General features: G+C 34.8%; 4 protein-coding genes and 1 long non-coding RNA gene across 8 annotated transcripts in view; 3 read left to right on the forward strand and 2 right to left on the reverse strand.

The window, feature by feature from the left end:
* On the forward strand, positions 1 to 4,358 carry LOC107225758 (G patch domain-containing protein 4). Its single transcript, XM_015666322.2, has 2 exons — positions 1 to 206; positions 1,379 to 4,358. The coding sequence occupies exons 1-2, from the start codon at positions 158 to 160 to the stop codon at positions 2,677 to 2,679; spliced, it is 1,350 nt and encodes a 449-aa protein (XP_015521808.2). The 5' UTR covers positions 1 to 157; the 3' UTR covers positions 2,680 to 4,358.
* Positions 3,214 to 10,730, reverse strand: LOC107225759 (F-box-like/WD repeat-containing protein TBL1X). Of its 2 annotated transcripts, none has more exons than XM_046737763.1 (6): positions 10,616 to 10,730; positions 8,716 to 9,003; positions 7,126 to 7,478; positions 5,186 to 5,530; positions 4,390 to 4,758; positions 3,214 to 3,692 (listed from the first exon to the last, which is right to left on the reverse strand). In XM_046737763.1, the coding sequence occupies exons 1-6, from the start codon at positions 10,728 to 10,730 to the stop codon at positions 3,561 to 3,563; spliced, it is 1,602 nt and encodes a 533-aa protein (XP_046593719.1). In that variant the 3' UTR covers positions 3,214 to 3,560. The 2 variants fall into 2 exon arrangements, with proteins under 2 accessions (XP_046593719.1, XP_015521809.1); XM_015666323.2 differs by lacking the exon at positions 10,616 to 10,730 and adding an exon at positions 9,932 to 10,068.
* The window catches only part of LOC107225760 (methionine-R-sulfoxide reductase B1), a 9,330-nt gene continuing 2,014 nt past the window's right edge, over positions 10,336 to 17,651 (forward strand). For 2 of the 3 annotated variants that reach the window (XM_015666325.2, XM_015666326.2), the window contains exons 1-3: positions 10,336 to 10,470; positions 14,567 to 14,666; positions 16,063 to 16,235. In XM_015666325.2, the coding sequence (XP_015521811.1) occupies positions 10,383 to 10,470; positions 14,567 to 14,666; positions 16,063 to 16,235 (361 nt within the window). In that variant the 5' untranslated portion in view covers positions 10,336 to 10,382. Of the gene's footprint in view, positions 10,471 to 14,250; positions 14,406 to 14,566; positions 14,667 to 16,062; positions 16,236 to 17,651 lie in introns of those variants that run through there. The other variant, XM_015666327.2, reaches the window with a different exon arrangement.
* LOC124294057 (putative nuclease HARBI1) lies at positions 11,162 to 12,792 on the forward strand. The gene is made up of 4 exons (XM_046737765.1): positions 11,162 to 11,525; positions 11,638 to 11,934; positions 12,056 to 12,264; positions 12,363 to 12,792. Exons 1-4 carry the CDS (start codon positions 11,259 to 11,261, stop codon positions 12,655 to 12,657), a joined length of 1,068 nt encoding a protein of 355 aa, XP_046593721.1. The 5' UTR covers positions 11,162 to 11,258; the 3' UTR covers positions 12,658 to 12,792.
* On the reverse strand, positions 12,794 to 13,584 carry LOC124294058. The gene is made up of 2 exons (XR_006903949.1): positions 13,145 to 13,584; positions 12,794 to 13,037 (listed from the first exon to the last, which is right to left on the reverse strand). It is a non-coding gene; the product is annotated as an uncharacterized LOC124294058 (long non-coding RNA).

Genomic DNA, 17,651 nt, shown 5'->3' on the forward strand with positions numbered 1-17,651 from the left:
AAAGAAGGTGGCCAATCGCATGCGTCCAGTAGCAGCGACCGGATACAGCCACTCGTGGTTAAAAATCACCCTGCAGCCGGGAGACATTTCAATGCGGAAGGCGCAGTACGCAAGCAGCTTGCAGCCATTGCAACACGAGGTTAGCTAAGGTGTCAACATGGCAAATTTTGCCAAAGCCCAGCTTTTGAAGTACGGATGGACAGAAGGTAAGATTGGTGTTCTGGATTATAATATCGAGTAGGAAACTGAGCCTTATAAACGTAGCACATTCAGAGAAGAAACATTACTTATCGCTTCATTTCCTGCGGCGCAATAGACCGCGTTAAAGTTAACCATAACCTACATTTGTCGCCACTCATTCTGCATGGTAGCAAACAACACATAAATACTGAATTACTTTTTTTCACAACTGCATTCGATCATACTTCAATACATTTGACATACAAACATTTTTCTCTGTATTCAGAGAAAACGGAAAGTTATTACATTTATTCTGAAAATAAAAATCGAGTTTTTACGGGATCTTGACTTTCGGAGATCTAGAGAATCACTTACAATCATTGTCATGTGGTACATATGTGAATGATGCATTTTCTTGTCCATTGAGATTTCGCAAACAATTCTCATCATTCTGTCTCGACTGATGTGGTTTTGCTTGACTAGAACTGGTTAGGTTATAGGCAAAATTAGCAAGTGGTTCCCAGGCTATTTGCCAAATTGTAACTTTAGTTGACTTGCAATAACTACAAAATAAAAGGACCAATTTACGTAAAATTTGATCCAAAAGATTTTCATTTAATTTAAAACTGATCAGTTTGTAGAAAAAATCAGCCAAGCTATCTCTCATGTTCTTTGCAAAATTTAAAATCTATTCTGACCACAGGAATATACTTTTTGCCAGTGCATCAAGTGAAATTCATAAGACAATTTTTAGACCAATTTCTGAAGCTTCAACTAGTACGTGACCGTAATATTCGTGATACAGCTTTTTCCTTCAAAAACTGAAAATGATTGTAAGTTAGACTGCCCTATAATTCTGGTGCTAGTTCATATTTTATGAATGTGCCGAAAGAAGTCATTTCATGTTTACACATAATTCCTCGATACATATGCTCGAAAAATTCATTTTAAGAATATTAATCGAGCATTTTTGAAATAAATGAAGTTACTTTTTGATTATTTTATGTCTATTTAGTTGTGGCTTCTGAGGAAAAACATATTTAATTTATGGACTTCATATTGTAATTTTTATTCTTTGTTATCCATTAGAAAGTTTTTGTTTTAATATAGTGATCTCCAATGCCAGCACAGTTATTCAATTAATATTGTTTGCACAAAGATTGAAAACCAGTATTATATTTATTTTTTGTTTTTACAGGCAAAGGTCTTGGGAAAAATGAAAGCGGTATTCCAGAGCCTATAAAACCCAAGTTAAAATTCGATCATGCAGGAATAGGTCATGATTCAGCTGAACAATTCACATATCACTGGTGGGAAAATGTGTTCAACGAAGCAGCTAAAAACATATCAATTGATTCAAATGATCAGGGGATTTCAATGAAGGTCATTGATGACGATACACCTAATATAACTACAAAAAAATCAAGCCTCAAAGTTTTGCAAAAAAAGCAGAAGCTCCAATATGGGAATTTCTTGAAGACCTCTACACTCTTGAATGATGGGAAGGTAATCAACGAGAACACACCACATATAAATATAGACACCACTGACAACAAGATGAATCATGTGGAATTAACGGATGAAGAATTGTTTAAAGCTTGTGGAGGAAGAACAGCACACAAAGGTGCAAGACATGGGTTAACATTAAATGGGAAATTGGCACGAATTGCGAAGCAAGAACAGCAGCTGCTAGCAAAAATGAATCAAATCAAAGCAGAGAAAGATGCCTTGAGTTGTAGTCTTGCGCAAGTGATAGAGGCCACTTATAACTTTGATAATGTGAGGCTTAAAAGGCATGCCAAAACTAAAAAGAAAATAGCAAAAACTGATCGTGAATCAGTAAAAAATGCTAACGACCCAGTAAGTGGTACAGGACCACAGCCAAGCTGTTCCTATGCTGAATGTCCCAATGCCGAGGACAATTCAGATACACCGAATTCTAATTGGAAAAAAAAGAGGATCGAAACAAGGAAACGAAAGTCATCGAATATTCTTAAAGGATCAGTGAAAATTGATGTAGACGTCATTGAAAATCAGTGTAAATGGCTAGATATTATTGAGTCTAATCAATCAGTGCTGAATGATAATGCAAACGCCGTTGACGAAGACAGTGAGCTTGTGATTCCACCACTAACTAAAGTGCCGAGACTGCATGTAAAATCGAAGAAAAGCCGAAAAAAAGAAAAGAGAAAAATTAACGACCTAACAGAACAACTGGACAACTCCTGTATGATCGATGAATCTATAAATGTATCCAGAAAACGGAAGGGGGCGAGTCGCGAAATCGTTAATGATATACTGACAACCATTTTTGAACAATATAGTTCGACAGCCAAAAAATGCAAACTACATAAGCAGGATAGTGTTAGCGATGAAGCACATAAATTGAATAGCAGAATTTTCAAGAAAAAAAGAAATGCGCACCGATGTAAAGACAAGCAAAAATTAGAGCGTATCACGGAAAAGTTAATGTCAGTTGATTTAGGGAATAAATTTTGAAAAATGGAAAAAATGTGAAGCAGTCTAATACTAAAGTGAATTGCATCATGCAAAACTTGGACACTTGAAATCTCGTAATTCAAAAATATACCTAAACTCTGCTGATCGTTTGGTACTCATATCGATGCCGAAAGATTCAAGGCATTGCACAGCTAAAACCAGAAAAATTTTCTGAAATCTGGAAAAGTCCAATTTCAATTTTTCGAAGGGTAAGAAACGTACAGTGTTGAAGAACTTTCAATATTTTCCCATATTTAATTAGTTATTTAACATAATTTGTGTATGTTTGTTTAGTCAGATAATACTGGATTTAGTTTCTTCATCAATACAAATACCCACATTTGTAAAAGTATTTATAATAAAAAACTTGCAAAACATACTTAGTATGTAGAACGAATACATATTGTCAAAAACGAAACAGAAGTAAATCTAAAGTAAATATTTTCGTTCCGAATTAAAAAACTAATGCAAGATTTGTTCCACTGTAACTAGGTAACTATTTATGCATCATAATCCAATAAACCAAGGTATAAGTCTGTTCATAGAAGTTTATTTTCATCGGTTTGTCATTCTATAAAATTAGTACTAGTGGTGGTAGTTATAATAATAATGTGTCTAAACGGTTTTTGTATCTTAAAACTGTCGGTTGTAAAATTACTAAATGGTTGACAATATGCAGATGCTATATCTCAGCTTGGAAATTCAGAGTGAAAAGTAGTTGTCCTTTGCATGAATGCCAGACTTCTGATGTATGAATAACTAATGACTTACTGGATGTATTCGACGGATTTATTTTTGCACAACAAATGTACAAAATAATAATAATAATAAAAAAGTAGTTAAATATTATGTTAAATAGATACAGTCTGGTAAAGATATGATTACAATTTGCGTAGATCGAGGACGAAAACACTTCCATCGGAGGCAGAGGCCCCAACTTTGTCTCCACGACTGTTCCAACATACTTCAAAGATTCCACCGGTGCCTTTGTAACTATGTACCAGCTGCCCACTCTAAATGATTGAAATCCAGATTAATTCGTCATAAACAAGTTGAACATTTCACGAAAGATGCATTTTTTAGTAATAACAAAATTTCGCATTTTATGACAAATTATTCTTCATATAAATCTATGATCAATGGATTGAAATTCGATATCAGAAGTGTATATACGAGAAGGCGACTATAAAATTTTGGGAGTTTATATCTCAACAACCAGGTATTCAAATGGTGTGTGAACTTGTTGCCAAGCGCACCACTCAATGGCGCAGAGAACAGTTTAGCAGCAACATTTTCTAAGGTAGCTGGTTGTTTTGGCTCGTTTGGTTGATTCTATATACCATAATTAGATAAACTAATTTCAATTAGATAAAAACTTAGTTGTTGCAAATTTGCAAAATTCGAGTGTATTGGTTTTTTCATCCATTCCTTCTTATTTCATCGTCTCAATAAACATCATTGATTCCGCTTTCATGAACATGAAAAACAGTAGTTCTGGTCTTTCGTCATGTCGTTCACAATCACAGGCGTGTAATGTATATGCTACCTTAAACTGAGGTAGCTGATGACAAATGAGAATTTACTGAATTTCGATATTTGCGTATCAACAATACAAAGTACATGCTGTTCTTGAGCAAATGCAGTTAAGGCTGAACAATAAAAACACAGTTATAGAATGATATTTGTGATAACATTGTAATAAAAACTAACCTGAGTAGACCAAATGTGGACGCACTTATCGAAGCTACCACTGGCAAGGAATTTACCATCCGGACTGAAGGCTACACTGTAGACAGGCTCTGTATGTTTTGTGAGCGTGTGTATACAGGCACCCCTTTCAACATCCCACAATCTCACAGTAGAATCAAATGATGCACTGGCCAGGATTAAATTCATACTTGGATTGTGCGTTCCTGGGCCCGTAGGTGACCATTTGATAGTATAAATCTCTTTACTGTGAGCTTGTAAATCGTGTACGCAGGTGTCTTGTTTCATTGACCAAATCTTCAAAGTCATATCATCTGAACAACTAGCAAGCAAATTTCCTTGGGGATCCCACTTGATCGCATTTACCTCATTCTGTGTATGTAACGAAGCAATGTAATAAGAATAATTTTAAGCTTATTAATATTTATTCAATTACAAGAGATCAATGTTAACATGCGTGTTATAATCACATAAGGAGCAAACAATTTTAAGAAAGAATAATGAAGGTCAGTGCAAAAATTCAGTATTTTTGAACAGATTTCTGACGTCTTGTGAATTATGAATAAAAGATTAACAAAAATTGCGGTGAACATTGAACTGAAATTGCTTCTGGCTGCACCATTAAATAATATACACTAAATTTTATATCTTTATTTGTGTATCTAATGCTTACAAACCAACTGTGGATACTTTAATTATTACTGGAAATCACATTTAGATCCGACGATCAAGTATTATTGATTCAATATAAATATAAGGTCATTATTCATATTTGTTTCTGAACTCAAGATATACTAACCGTGTGTCCCTGAAAACTCTTGACTGGCTTATCAACACTCAACTTGCAAACGTGAATGCACTGATCAGTGGAACAACTGGCAAAGGAAGTGTTAGTCTGCCAGTCAACATCTAAAGCAGGAGCAGAATGAAAACTGAACTGCTGAGTACATTGACCACTCGCAGCATCCCAAATAATAGTAGTTTTATCAACGCCTGCACTGAGAATATAATTCCCTCGTTTGTTCCATTTCAGGGCGAAGATAGGACCCTTGTGTTGCCCGAGTGTAGACGCTAATTGTCCATCGGTTGTCCAAATCCTGGCATATCCATCATAGCTACCAGTAGCGAGCAGCTTGCCGTCACACTAATTGATAACAATCAAAGTGGAAATGAAGCTTGCTGAATCAATTTTATGCTCAAAAACTCAAGCTTTATAACTGGTACAAATAAAGATCTGCAAATGCTGTTATTGGAGGATAGTTAAGGCAAGAGATATATTTAGCAGCTTCAAAAATTCGAACATTTTTTTATTCCATAAAATGTTAGTACAACATTTCAAGAATCTAAATTCCACAGCCCATAAATAAATTCAAGTCCTTCGAGTCCTGAACTACCAGATAGGTATGTATGTTAGTGGGATGACTTTGCGTGATACAGAAATTGCAATGGGAACGAATAAACAATATCGAAGTTACACAAACGATATTTTGAAATGTTCGAGCTTGCTGGCAAGCACACTTCACATTATTCAGTTGTAGGTAGGAGCTGTCAGCAGAGCTCGGCGTATTATTTTATTAATTGAATCCAAGAAAATGAACTTTGCAAAGAATCTGAAGGCGTTTTGTATGGTGCAGGAATCGCTGATTAGCCGGTAAGTGATTGAAGTCACTAAAATATGAACCTCAATATTTGTTTAATTATTTTATTTCAGAATAAGGCCATTATTACTAGTAAAAAAGCGCATAATTTCCCTCAGTATTGAGTCGTAAAATGGAGATACTTGGCTTTGACTTTATCTTAGTGCAAAAACATAGTAGAGCATTCGGACCTAAAGCATTGTCAAGCTAGTTGAAAATGAGGAACAAAATAAGCTTGACGATGTTTCTTTCCGAATGCTTGACCATTTTTACTCACTGAGATACATCCCGATAATAGATTCTGTCTGTTTACTGTTGAGTATATCAAGACTCTATGACACCACCTATTTTGCACGACATAAGCAGATCATGTTTGTGTCAAGGAATATTCTGCTTTGGAAAAATTATATAATCCACAAGTTGGTTTTGTAGATACTCATGACTTTTATTATTTGCGTCGGTTTAAAGACAAATGTTAAGAAGCTGTAGAAAGATTGTTAGCGAAATGATACAAACATATGGTACATCTAATGCGAATCAAAAATATAACTTTAAGAAAAATGTGATGTCAAAAAATCTTTCAGATTTGTAGTAAGTACTAAAAATATTCAACATTTGTTTTCGAATGTAAGTAAGATATAATTCATCTGACGATAGGTGAATATCCTGGATTTTGTACTCAACAGCATTTACAGATTTAGATTTGCAGTACATAAGCTGATAAAACTAATAAATCAAGATATCATATATACCAGAAATTATTTTTTTATACCTGCATGGAAAATTCGACTTCTCGCAGAGAATAGGGATTAGCGAATGCTTTTGATATGCATAATGGGTGCAACTAGCACCACCGGGCGTAATGAGAGCCAAACTCGGCTGAGATACTACTCGTCCACGGGAACTCAGTAATATTTTTATTAAATTTTATTTCTATTTTCTATAGCCGAACTCCACATGGCAGGTTGTGCAAAAATGTGATTGTAATTAGTGCGGGTTTGCAATTCCTGACTTGGACAAATGCTGCACGAACCAAAGGCTTCATACTCGTCGGCAATCATCAACATAACTCTCTGACTGCACAATATATTATTTTACTTACATTCCAATCCAACGAAGTGACATCTTTGTTACTGGGAACTTCAGTTCCACCTTTTTGAATGCAGTGTCGAAGTACGAGTTGACTTGGTGCTTGTGAGTTATCAGTCATGTCCCAGATTCGTGCTGTACTGTCTCCAGAACCAGATGCGAGTAAGTCTGTCGTCGGATTCCACGCGCAAATAAAAACTTCGGATTCATGGCCTCGTAAGACGGTCGCCTTACTTGCCGGGATTTCAACAGCACTAGTACCGGCACTAGCGCTAGTACCTTGTTGCTGCTGTTCGTCAACTTCCATCTCTCCCCGATCACCGACTCTTTCGTTCATCCCCACACCAACACCAACATTTGGCGTTACTACAGACAGAATAACAATTTCTACTTCATTCATGAACTTTGACTTGTGTATTTATAGTAATGCTTTCACACAAAAAGATGTTATTATGTGTGTTCGCCATACTTAACGGACAATTCACCATTTATTGTAACAGAACTTTGCTTCACTACACATATCTTAGTTATAGCAAATTAGCGAATACTTCTTTTTTACCAAAATAGAAAAAAAAAAGCATTCAGCATGTTATAATAAAACTAATATGGTGGAAAGCCCTGAAATGTAAATTGTCCGAAAATGTTGGCAGTCCTTTTCTATACCGGGATTGCTGAGGAGGTTCAAAAAAATTACATTTTTTAAGAACCAGGGTGTATCCGGAAATTTTCAATAAATTAAGGTTACGATAAAAACAAAAAAAGTAACATGTGTTATTCAAAATTGATCCATTAGGTTCGAGGTATGTTTCTCATGCCAGAAGATTTGACATCTGCCAAAATTTATTTAAGATATTTTTTAATATTGGAACTTTTGTGAATTAGCATTCTATGAGTTTCTGGAAAAAAGTTAGTCAATTTATACACCTAAAGAGTTTTGTCAGCTCAAAGTCAATACGTTTTAGGTAATTCATTATGAGATGGATGTACAAACTTTTAAAACAGTCAAATATCTGACATGTTCATTTGATACCACTCTGCGATGAGTAATGACTAAATAAAATGTTATTTAAAAGACAATTTTCTACAATCCCACAACAACAATTTTTCTTTCATAACATTGGATTCATAACGTATTGAATTTTTCAAGATTGCATTAATATTGCGTCTGATATCGAGAACAATCTATTGTGGTTAATTTGTAAGAAACAATTTTCGTAACAAAGTAATCAATCATGGAGTGAGATTAAAGGAGTCTCAAATCGATATTGAAGTTTTTGCTATAATTTTCGTATTTCTATTTTTTGTATTTCTAGAAGAATCACCATAGCGTACAAATCTAACAATTTGATGAACATACAAAGTGAGATCATCTCACGATAAAACTGCCACAGTATTGAATTTCAACATAATAACCTCCACTACAAGTACCTCACCTTAAATGCACACAATAACAAATGATCAATTCTTAATGAGATAACAGTACAATGGATTTCACAGTGGAGCTACACTGGTCACTTGACGAGAAACGAAATTCAACCCTTTCAAAAGAAAAAATTACACAACATAAAATACAGGGACTCTTGCAGTAGATGCAATTCTTTACCTTCTTCCCCATTGGTATCTTGCACTTCAGTTTTAACCTGCTGCTTTTGCTGATTTTGTTGATTTTGCCGTGATGCAACAACGTCTGGCATAACAGCATCGATGAGTGACAAGGATTCGACCATTCTTTGTTCAGTACCATCTTCACCAATTGATATTTCAGCCTCTGTATACTGTAAACCTTTTTGAAGAATGGATAGTAGGGCTGCAGGTGGTACCAGCGCACCATTTATGTTGCTCTGTGATATATGAGACTCTATACCAAAGGTATATGCAGAATGTTGGAAACCTATCAAATTAAATCAGATTGTTGTTAATTTATTGTATTTGAATTTTAATTTTGTCAAAATGAAAATAAATAAATAACAAAGTTCAAGTTTGTAGAATAAGTCATCAATTATTAAAGCTTTAATTTACTGTTTCTTTCATTCTTTCTAATCTTCTAAAATGGAATAATGCAGTTAAATTCAATGCTTAGGATTCTAAAACAGTATTAGGTTTTGAGGAAATTTTCTAAACTTTTCAATTCTTCTCTTTTCAACCAATATGTTGTTCCAGACATTTAGATCGATAAAGCTTGACTGAAGACTGTCATATTAAATACATGAGGATTAACTAAAACTTTGTAAGCTATCCAAAAGTACGAAATAGTAAACTTGAGACTAAATGTTCAACCAATATGTGTTTGTCCATGATCAAAACTCCAAACAGACAAAACTTGATCTTTTGTTTGAAAACTTATTTAATCGAAAGTTCAGACACATCCAATATGAGTATGTGATTTTTAGCTCCGTTTTCACCCTTAAATCTATTAAATGGCCATATTTTTTGTTGATTTTTGATTTCATTACTTTCTTTTATAAATTGAGATAAACTTTCATTAGCTGTTCTAAATTTGATTTCTGCACTGATTGTTAAAACAAAAAAAAATTCCTTTATATCAATGTGATAACGATTTCATGAAATCTTATTCCGAAGTTGGTTATAAACGGGCGTTACGGAAATTTATAGTATTATAAATTTCAAGAAACCAAGTTATCGTGACAGTAGAACTCGAATCCCATGAAATTAGTATACCAAGTGCTACCCTGATAGGACTACCAAACAATACGTTAACAAAAGATAAAATATATTCTTAATATCCTGGATAAGTAATTAAATACTTAAGACATTTTGTTCAAAGGTTAAGTTAAATTAGGTTAGGTTGAACAGCGTACCAGATTCCTGTAAATATCTATACACTAAAAAGTTGACTTCATCACTTGAGAAACTCATTTTTTTCCGTTCACTGGTTAACTTAGCACAACATTCTTAATATTATCACAAAGAGCAAAATTAAATGATATCACATCAGTATATGTTATGTATACCGACGCTGGTTTTCCGCGTCGCCGTAGTAGGATAAAGAAAACAAATGAACAACTCCCTGTACCGACTGCATTGAACTTAGCATTTGTGAGTAAACGGTACTTTCGTCTCTCAGCCGTACACTCACGGCAGTGGTGTCACGATCTCACTCTCACCACTTTTACAAACGGAAGTAAATATCGCATTAAACAGGCAGAGTTTCAAGAGGGAGAAATTTTCACATAGCACCCATAAACAGTAACGTTCTAGTAAATCTGCACCGTATTATTATTTACTCTCCGTCAGTTTTATACCGGAATCATGAGCAATCTTATCCTGAAAAATTTACCGAATATCTATCGACACAGTTTGCGCACAACTTCACGTCTCACAATTCGAGCCTACCGAGGTACGTATAATGTATATGTGTTGTATATGTATGCGTCCATGCATGTGAGGATGCACACGACACGGTCATCTAGGGTGGGATATATAGACGAAGCCAAGGATAAAGCGCAAGCTAGGATTATAGACGAGGGGTATATGAATCTTACAATTAGGTAGGGTGAGAAGAATACAAGTCGTAGGCCGGTATTCATAGTCAGTGCTTAAGACCGGACTCGAATAAGACGGTCTTATACGAGGCCTTAAGATGGCGTTTGGTTCCATAGACGTCAAACAAGACGGTCTTGAGACGCGGCAAATAAGACGGTCTTCATCAAGTCGGTCTTATTCGAAGCGTGCTTACAAGGTTGCATAGTCCAGTCTTATTTGAAATAAGCATGGTCTTGAGCACGCAACGTTTCATAGTCAATTAACGCAGTCTTATTTACGTATCTTGATCAAGTCGAGTTCGGACTGCACTTAAGCAAATGCTTGTTGCCTAAATATTACTCAATTGTTCTGATGCGTACGAAATTGATAATTACGAATTGTTTGGAAAATATTATATTCGAACAATATAAATTAACAGGAATAGATTGTGAAGGAATGTTTGGGAAAGTGCAGCTGGGACGGGATTATTTACTGTAAAAGGGTAGCAACGGAAACTTGCAATTGAAGTAGAGGTTATGAGAGCATTCGCTTTGAAAAATTTGTGAAGTGAAGTGAATAGTGAAATTCTACTGACATGGCGAATATGCAAGATATGTTTAATTTCTACGATCAGATCGAAGAAATGAATAATATGATTGTTCAATGGTCAACGTTGGGCCGAATGACGAAGACGAGGGTGAAGTACAGCGAGCTCCGAAGAGATACATCAGAGATGGTCAAAACCCGTTCGAGTTTTATTCCGAGCAGGAGTTCAAACGGCGATTCCGATTTTCAAAGGATGGTATTATGTACGGAATACTACCTAGAATTGAAGCTGCCTTAGTCAGTGCCAATAATCGTGGTCTACCAATTCCACCTGTCATGCAATTATTAATATGTCTACGATTTTACGCTACCGCTAGCTTTCAAGTAAGGATCATTGTGATTATAATTCCTGACATTCTACTGAAAATATAAAGTGATTTCATTGCTTCCTGTGATCATGGAATAAATGATTGCTAATACATTTTGTACTGTACAGCTCGTCAACGGAGATCTGATGACTATATCGCAGTCTACAGTATCGAGGATAATACACAGAGTATCGGCTCAAATTGCATCATTGATTCACGCAATTATCAAATTTCCTAGTACGGAAGCTGCTATGATCGCAAACAGAGATCTATTCAGACAACTTGGTGCACGCAGGGAGGGTATCGGTTTACCTGGCGTTGATGGCGCTATCGACTGCACTCACATTCGATTATGTCATACGAAATTTGCAGACCTGCAGGAGGTTTATAGGAATCGTAAGGGATATTTTTCCCTCAATGTACAGGTATGTCGCGTTGGTGATAACCGTTTACAAATACCATAAGTTGCAATTAATTTTATCTAGGATACAAATAAACAATACTATTCTATGAAAATCGGTACTTTTAATTTAAATGATACCACAGGCAGTTATCGGACCCAATATGGAATTCTTGGATGTGGTTCCGGAATGGCCTGGAAGTAACCATGACAGTCAAATATTCCAAAATTCCCGAATTTACATGCGGTATCATGAGAGACAACTTACTGGAACCCTGGTTGGAGATGCCGGCTATCCGTGCTTGCCATTTCTGCTGACTCCACTGGCAAATCCAATTACAGATGCTCAACAAAGGTAAGATAAAGATTATCGCATTACTTTAGATTTCGATAAGTAGTCATAAAATTGACAAAGTATACATGTGTGAATTAACCAAGTCGGTATCTTGATAGGTATAACAACGTACAAAGCAGAACAAGGCAAATTGTTGAAAGAACATTTGGAGTTTGGAAGCGACGTTTTCCTTGCCTATCCCGAGGTTTGGGAACCAAATTGTTGTGCTCTACCACAATTGTTGTAGCTTGTGCCGTACTACACAATTTATCACTAACATTGGATAATGCTCTTCCGGAAGATAATCGCATCGAGGAAGAAGAAGCGGATGAATTGCCACCTCAAGCACCGCATTGGCAGCCTGGAGAGGGTTTTGCAATACGCGAAGCTCTAATCGAACGGTTATTCATTTAATCAAAATATATGTATATCAAGTTAATTTAATTGTAAAGACTAATTGATTTTAGAATGAATATACTCCAAATATTTAATAAAATTGAATTTAATCTGTACAAACAGTTAACATTAGAATACATATTTTACTCATAACTTATCATTGGTTCTCATTTTATTTTTAAACCCCTCACTTACTCATGAAAATACTGATATGTACGTAATTGTACTAAGCGTCAGTCTTATAGTTACGATAATACTTATGAAAATTTGTCTACGTAAAAATATTCAATACATTATAAATACAGCCAGTAAATAGAACTAAAGTTGCTCTTTTGAACTTTGAAGATCAAAGGTTGTCCCTTTCACGCGCATTTTTTTGCAAGTCTGCACCGGGATTCCTTTTAACATATCAATACAATTTATTTATCAATAACCGGTATAGAGATTTACATAATGATATAGGTTAAAATATGTGTATATAAAAATTATATACACATAAACATACACTATAAAATTCTTTTTCTTCTTCTTCGTTTTATAGCTATACACCCACTACAAAAAATTGCACGCGATTTGTTCCCGTTTTTTAGTTCCTCTACGTGGCGCTAACGTTGTTGTGTTCATAAACTATAAAAATACTCAAGAGCTGCATGCCTATACGAATATCTTGCACAGGCTGAGAAATAAAATCCGAGCATCTTATTGGGGGATACATCGGAAATATTCCGAACATAACCGAACGTCGAATAAGACCGTCTCAAGCTCAGTCTTCGTCAAGACGGTCTTGAATGAAATAAGCTAGCGCTTGAGACCAAATTCTTGACGAAGACCGTCTTGTTTTCCGACTATGAATACATAGCATCTCAAGACGGTCTTGAACGAATAAGACGATCTTCACCAAGACGGTCTTAAGCACCGCCTTGAGACCTGACTATGAATACGGGCCGTAGTGTCTATTGTGGTGTGGCGGTAGTCAACTAGTCATTATAGCAGGCGTTTGTCATATTGGCAAACCCTATTCACGCGCTACTTTCAAATCATTGTTAAAATAACAACTTCAACGATAACTCCACAACTCTTATCGGGAACGCGTTGACTGAAGATACCATAGACACATTAAGTATAAACCGTGCGAGTCATGAGCGAGCGTGTAAACGACTACGATAGTTGCGTAGAAAAAGAAAGCTGCATTGGAAACGATTGGAGTCGTAGGCGTCGTTGTCTAGTCCCGGATGCCAGACCAGGATTCCTATGAAGTAAACGCCTGACTCCAATACAGAAGATACGCGCACCAAAGAGAATCCTTTTTGAGTGCCATTTAGCTGACTGTCTGTAGCAATCTTCAGTTAACGCCATATCCCATGAGCCGAAAATATCAAGAGTAGAACGATCGGTAGCCAATCGAATTAATTCTTCTAAAATTTTCTGGTCAAAAACGACACTATGATTAGATAATCACTAATGTAAAACTAACTACAATTTTTGTTCGTCGCCCTTTTGTATTCAAACACGTAAAAAGCGCAATCGGCTGATTCCATGATAGATGGTATAGGTATATTTTCCGTCAGCGGAACGTCTCTGATTGGTGCTTGAAAGATCCCTAGATACCGGATCCGTAAATACGGATTGGATTCCGAATCATGGGACGCCTTATTCGTATGGAGCGGTGACCCTCCAACGTTATTTGTTCAACGATTCACGATTGCAATAAAAAAAGCAGCGGCGTAGTCAACGGCGCTTTACATCAGCGGTGTGCCCACTGATAGGTGTGCGATGAATGTATTCATGGCCTACGAATTCAGTTCTGTTCAGTTCGAAGTGACGTCTCCGATAGTCCGCACTTACGTACATTCCTGAGGCCCTTTTAGTGGATTATTCATGCTATATATTTGAGACGGACATCGTTAATTTTTACGCAACATTTCAGGCGTTGCTACCAAAATGACGACGGAAATTGACAAGGATGAGCTCAAGAAGCGTTTAACACCTATCCAGTGGCATGTGACCCAAGAAAAAGGCACCGAAAGGTATGATCAATTGTGTACGAAACGCCTTATAAAATGATACATCAATTCTTACAGCATTAGTACGGATTAATTGGGCAATTGATAAATTATATTTACCTTTATATTCATGTCGTAGCTTCGACCTTGCAGTCTAAATCCGGATAAGCCCTTGAGCCATATTTCGGGTGTATATTATTACTTGTAACAATTCCAGTGTGACTGATTTATTTGTCAATTTAATTGTGATATTAAATATTTCATACATATCAGTTCATGAGATTGGTTATCAATCATATTTCAAAGTAAAGCTGTATTCGTCACCAGCAATCTGACGGCATAATTTTGATTGACTCTGTACATATTTGCAAAAGCATTGTATTACTATTTGTGATTCTGTCCATATAAACAATTTTCAGCGTCACTTATAATAAAAATCTGACTAAATGTGAACATCAAGTGTATTCATATCGTCCACATGTGTTAGTATGCACTGGGCCAACAAAGATCTGCATGCATATAAAATTTTTATGCAAACATATTCATACCAATAATTACGCAAGTTCATCATATTTCATATTGCACAACTATGAAAATTCACATTCCATTACCGTTTTTCTTATTGCTGTGGGATTCAAATAAAACTTGACTTTTGTTAATTTTCAGTCCGATCGTAATTTAATGCAAACATTATCCTACACATAATTTCCATATCACAAGTGTGATTAATTCTCTTCACGCAGGTTTTTTAATTCTGAATACTACTAGACCAAGAGAAACTGTCCACTATGTTTTTCAGAAAATCGTTACTAAATTAACCAAAATATACCTATTTATTGACGAGAAATATTTGTTAATGGATATTGAAAATGAGAACAAAATTGATGTACCAAAACACTATAAAAAAGAAATCAACAAATATTTGATTTATAATAGATAAAATGCTGAACTTCATTGCCCTTGAAAAGATTCATTTTTGTTGGATCTTATATTCTGTTAGATCTCGGCTGATTCTATTGCTTTCAGTCTGAAAAATAACCAAAGAAGTATTGTTTGCTTTGGTTGGAGTTAATTTTCTAAAATCGAATGTTATATAATGATACGTATAAAGTTTCTGTTCATGGTATGGGTCACCATCTCTCAATCACAAAAGAGAGATAAAGTAAAGTTTATATGTGTTTGGAAACAAACTTGTGTAATTGTATAAACTTATATATTCTTCTCTTGGTCTTCCCTGCCCCGCAAAATTTGAGATTGCCCAGAGGTAATCCTTAACAAATTCATATTTAGTATTGAGAAATCTGTGCAAGACAGTGACCATTCAGTTTCTTTGACTGGAAAATAATTAATTTTTATTCGCGTGTAATTGATTTATAAAAAACAAATAATTATATTTAAACTCAATTTATTTTCATTTTAGGCCTTTCACTGGCACTTATAATAAATTCTATGAAAGAGGAACATATACTTGTGTCGTATGCGATCAGGAACTGTTTTCCTCTGAGACGAAATATGATAGTGGTTGCGGCTGGCCAGCATTCAATGAGGTTTTAGACCAAGGTCGAGTTAAACTAACTAAAGACACAACTCATGGTAAGAATGATTTATACGTTATTTCTAAAGCACTTAAGCTTACTGTCAATTAAACCATATTCAATGTGTGTGTGCGTATATATATATACACACACATACATAATATTGATCCAGTTACTTACTTTAATTCTATTATTCTATACTTATGTAATTTTTAAATATTGGTGCTGTATATATTTTATGTTGATATAAAAAAAAAAAACGACATGTTCTGTTTCCTAACGTGATATAACACAAACTTGAAACTATAAAATATGTGTTAAAATGTACAGCATTTTTGGGAAGTTGTTTAATCGAAGTTTCCCATATTATAAGTATTAAGTATAAATTGTAAGACATAAACTCAACTAAATTTTTAGTCAAAAGTCACAGTGTTTAATCAAACTTAACTGGTAGTTAGGCAAGTACTTTAATAGATCATATCAGATTCCATGTGTACTAATTACAAGATTTTTCCTATCGGTACTTCATCTTCTGACTTCTAATAATCACATATTTTGTAGTTTCAAAAAAATACACTATTCTCTATCACATAGACATGACCTTGATCATCCTGAATATCCTGCATGTCAAGTGCTTAGAGTGTGATTGTGCTAGACTGACATCACTTATTATTGAATTTTTCAACTAAAACTATCATTGCGCAACACATGATATAGAAATCAGTCATTTCTTCAGATCATTTCAAAGAAATAACGTACTTTTTGAGTACTCAATCAATTCATTATCGATAGGTCTCATAATAATTTCATACATGATGTTGGATGGATTTTTAATCATTTTTATTAGTATTAGATGTTTGAGCAAAGCAACATTATGTTTAACAGAAATAAATTTTAACCATTGCTTTTCTTAATATGGCAATATCATGAAGCAGTGTTTATAATATTGTAAGTATCTGTTACTGTAACTTTTGTTTTATGCTCAATATTTTACTGTAACCATGCTATCTGCTTTTTAGATTATTTTGAGCATTTTGATGTGCATGATAGATTTGATCTCTGTAATATTACAGCAGTACAAAGTTAAATGATCAAGCCATCAATATTGTACTGAATTCTTATTCTTACATAAAGTAAAATTTAAAAACTGAAGAAAGTGAGTTTTATTCTTTTGTCTTAAACATAAATATTGCCATGATTCCGGAACTTGTAGATATCAAATAAATAAAGTTTCTATCATATGTCTTGTTTGCCGTGTATAAATAATTTTTAGCTAGTCCATTCTGAAGTTTAAAATATATGCAAAGTATTGCAGTAGGTTTTCATTGAATCTCATAAATTCAATTTGATTTTTAGGCTTCTTTAACTTGACTTACAAATTACCTCTTTCTTCTGAAATGTGAATTTTTATTAAGAGGAGACAGTTTTCACCGACTGGGTAAAATGGCACTCTTTTTTACTATTATCGAAGCTT

Source organism: Neodiprion lecontei, chromosome 4 (assembly GCF_021901455.1).
Source record: "Neodiprion lecontei isolate iyNeoLeco1 chromosome 4, iyNeoLeco1.1, whole genome shotgun sequence".
NCBI classification, from domain to species: domain Eukaryota; kingdom Metazoa; phylum Arthropoda; class Insecta; order Hymenoptera; family Diprionidae; genus Neodiprion; species Neodiprion lecontei.

Excerpts from the sequence above, each read along its gene's own strand:
- LOC124294057 (XM_046737765.1), top strand. The coding sequence starts at position 11,259 with ATGGTCAACGTTGGGCCGAATGACGAAGACGAGGGTGAAGTACAGCGA. Across the intron at positions 11,526-11,637 it reads ACGCTACCGCTAGCTTTCAA|CTCGTCAACGGAGATCTGAT; the intron begins GTAAGGATCATT and ends TGTACTGTACAG. Across the intron at positions 11,935-12,055 it reads ATTTTTCCCTCAATGTACAG|GCAGTTATCGGACCCAATAT; the intron begins GTATGTCGCGTT and ends ATGATACCACAG.
- LOC107225759 (XM_046737763.1), bottom strand. The coding sequence starts at position 10,730 with ATGGAACCAAACGCCATCTTAAGGCCTCGTATAAGACCGTCTTATTCG. Across the intron at positions 9,004-10,615 it reads TCTTCTCACCCTACCTAATT|GTTTCCAACATTCTGCATAT; the intron begins GTAAGATTCATA and ends TTAATTTGATAG. Across the intron at positions 4,759-5,185 it reads AGAGTTTTCAGGGACACACG|AATGAGGTAAATGCGATCAA; the intron begins GTTAGTATATCT and ends TTACATACACAG.
- LOC107225758 (XM_015666322.2), top strand. The coding sequence starts at position 158 with ATGGCAAATTTTGCCAAAGCCCAGCTTTTGAAGTACGGATGGACAGAA. Across the intron at positions 207-1,378 it reads GAAGTACGGATGGACAGAAG|GCAAAGGTCTTGGGAAAAAT; the intron begins GTAAGATTGGTG and ends TTGTTTTTACAG.